The sequence below is a fragment of the Populus nigra genome, chromosome 7 (assembly GCF_951802175.1).
Source record: "Populus nigra chromosome 7, ddPopNigr1.1, whole genome shotgun sequence".
Lineage (NCBI taxonomy): Eukaryota > Viridiplantae > Streptophyta > Magnoliopsida > Malpighiales > Salicaceae > Populus > Populus nigra.
In genome coordinates this window covers 22,349,114-22,351,764 of record NC_084858.1, presented here as the reverse complement: position 1 = coordinate 22,351,764, position 2,651 = coordinate 22,349,114, and the positions used below count along the sequence as shown (strand labels likewise).

Genomic DNA, 2,651 nt, shown 5'->3' with positions numbered 1-2,651 from the left:
GTTGATCGAGTAGTTAGACTCAACTCCATAGATTAGAAAACGTATTTAAAGAGGAGAAGTCAATAAACGCATGCACATCCGGCCCGCGTATCGTTTTAATTAAGAAATAAAATACTGAAAATCAAGCAGCAGCAGCTTCTCAGGTAGCCAAATTTAGAATATGGGCGCCGACAGGCAATGCATGCGTGCCAATTAGACAATTATGAACCTAGACCTTAAATAGTAGAGAGATTCTTTCAAGATTAACGTTATCAAGCCCACATACACACATGGACACAGTCATATATAGTCATAGCTAGTCCCACACACTTCAGCCCTATCCACCTGCCAGTTATATATATAATTGTCTTCACAATATCGACATCTTTGTGTCGCCCTTCCTCTCCCTTAATCTGAATACATTCAGCACTGTATCACCACATCTTAATTTACACCATCTTCTTCCTTAAGTTTCTGTTTAATTTCTACTGAAATCGATCATTCTCCTCACACACACATATATAGCATCAAAAGATTGGTTTCAAGAAAGCATGTACTAAAAGGCGAGGAGCTAGAGAATCAAGAAAAGTATATAGCAGTACTGCTTGTCAAGGAAAAATATGGCTAACACTGGCCCGGAGAGGTTCGAGAGGGTAGCTGCAGCTTTCAACGAGGCATCTCGGGTTGTTAGGCTTTACGAGAGTGGTGGGAGCGAGCACTTCTCTCCCGACAACAGTTCTGCTGATCTTGTGATCAATTCTTTTATTGAAACAGAATATAGGAATCAATTTGGAGGTACTGGAGGAGATCAAAACAACAAGGGTCATCGAGATCGTCTTGAAGACTCATCGGATTGCTCTTATTCTGAAAACAAGGAAAGGTTAGAGAATTTGCTGAATATCATAGATGACGTGAGAGAAAAGATTTGCAAAGAGATAGGGTTCATAGGAGAAAGATCATCCCAAAGCTTTAAGCATAGATTGATGTCTCGTTTACGTGACCGCGGCTTTGATGCTGGTGAGTGCATTTTCCCTATCTAGTATATACACAAACAAACAACTATATGTTTTTCCTTCTCGATCTGTCTTTCTATTAATTCGTTTTTTCTCTTACCTCTTATTTCTGCTAAAGCTATTTTGTGCTGTTGCAAAGAGAAAAGACATCAAATTGATGCTATCTTACTTGTTTTTTTCTCGTATCAAAACTATATAAAAAAAAACCTGCAATACCAAAAAAAAGATGCCTTAATTTGCTTAGATAACTTGTTTTACTTATTTTCTCTCATATCATACATACAATTTTTTTTTTTTTTATGAACATACGAATTATTTGAATATGTATGTAAATACAATTTTGCTCCAATGTCGGATGCCGACACTTATCTTATTGGCAATTTCATTTATTAACCATTTTGACCAATCAAAATTAAAATGTAGTAGCAATGTTACTTATTTGTCATCTAATTTTGTTCGCAATCGATCTGTCCTTGTAAAGGTCTTTGCAAATCACGGTGGGAGAAATTTGGGAGGCTTCCAGCAGGAGATTATGAGTATGTGGATGTGAATGTTAGTGGAAATCGCTACATTGTTGAGGTGTTTTTTGCAGGAGAGTTCGAAATTGCTCGTCCCACCAGTCGTTACGCTGAATTGCTTGATGTTTTTCCCCGAGTGTACGTTGGGACGCCTGAGGATGTTAAGCAGATTGTGAGATTAATGTGCAATGCAATGAGAGAATCCATGAAAGCCGTGGGAATGCACGTGCCACCTTGGAGGAGAAATGGATACTTGCAAGCAAAGTGGTTTGGTCATTACAAGCGGACAACATTAAATGAAGTGTCAACAAGAACGTCAGGATCGAAGTCTGATCACGAGGGCACTCCTGCAAAACGAGCTACTGGGTTTGAGACTTTGCCAGTCAGAGTTTATTACTGCAGAGATGATATCGCAAGTAATGGTGGACTGGGAGTTAGCCATTTAACTGCTGCATTCAGAAGCAATGGCATAGACAGGTGATCAACTGATCATGATCGTTGCCAATTTAATTTCCAGAAGATTGCTTTGGTAGCTACCACTAGCTAGCCAAAGGCCAAGGCCACGGGTAAATTAAGCACTGTGTATAAGGAAATAATAGCATTTGTTTCTTTGGGTTATACTTTTGATGATTTAGTTTTGTAACTACCTCCCATTTGGGAATCTTAAAGGGAGGAATTTTGCTTCGAAAGCGATAAAGACAAGGGAAGGCACTTAAGTTTGGCGTTCTGCTAGTATTAAAAACATCCAAATTGAGGTTTGGCATAAATCTCCACAGATATCTCCACAGATATCTCCATCTTCTTGAAATTACACTGGTAACTGCTGCTGCTTCAATTGTCTATAATGATAAAATGAACAAGAATTTCATTTGGAAAATATGCACATAAAACAACTGAGCTTCACACCCTATATGAAATTAACATGGTTTATATCCTCAAACAGTGCAGGACGTGTCAGAAACAAAATCCCAGATGAAATTGAAATAAAAGGCATTTCTTTTTGTTACCGTATGTAATTTAAATACTTATACAATTTAGGACTCTATTAATATTAGTTGTAGAGATTATCTTTTCATATATAGATGCTGAATATCAGGAATCAATTAGACTTCATGTATAGAAAACACTCATGTATAAGAAG

At 37.6% G+C, this 2,651-nt stretch overlaps 1 protein-coding gene across 1 annotated transcript; it reads left to right on the top strand.

Annotated features, from left to right (window-relative positions):
- The first annotated feature begins 314 nt into the window (after positions 1 to 314).
- LOC133698257 (uncharacterized) lies at positions 315 to 2,254 on the top strand. Its single transcript, XM_062121128.1, has 2 exons — positions 315 to 996; positions 1,474 to 2,254. The coding sequence occupies exons 1-2, from the start codon at positions 600 to 602 to the stop codon at positions 1,989 to 1,991; spliced, it is 915 nt and encodes a 304-aa protein (XP_061977112.1). The 5' UTR covers positions 315 to 599; the 3' UTR covers positions 1,992 to 2,254.
- Positions 2,255 to 2,651: the final 397 nt, after the last annotated feature.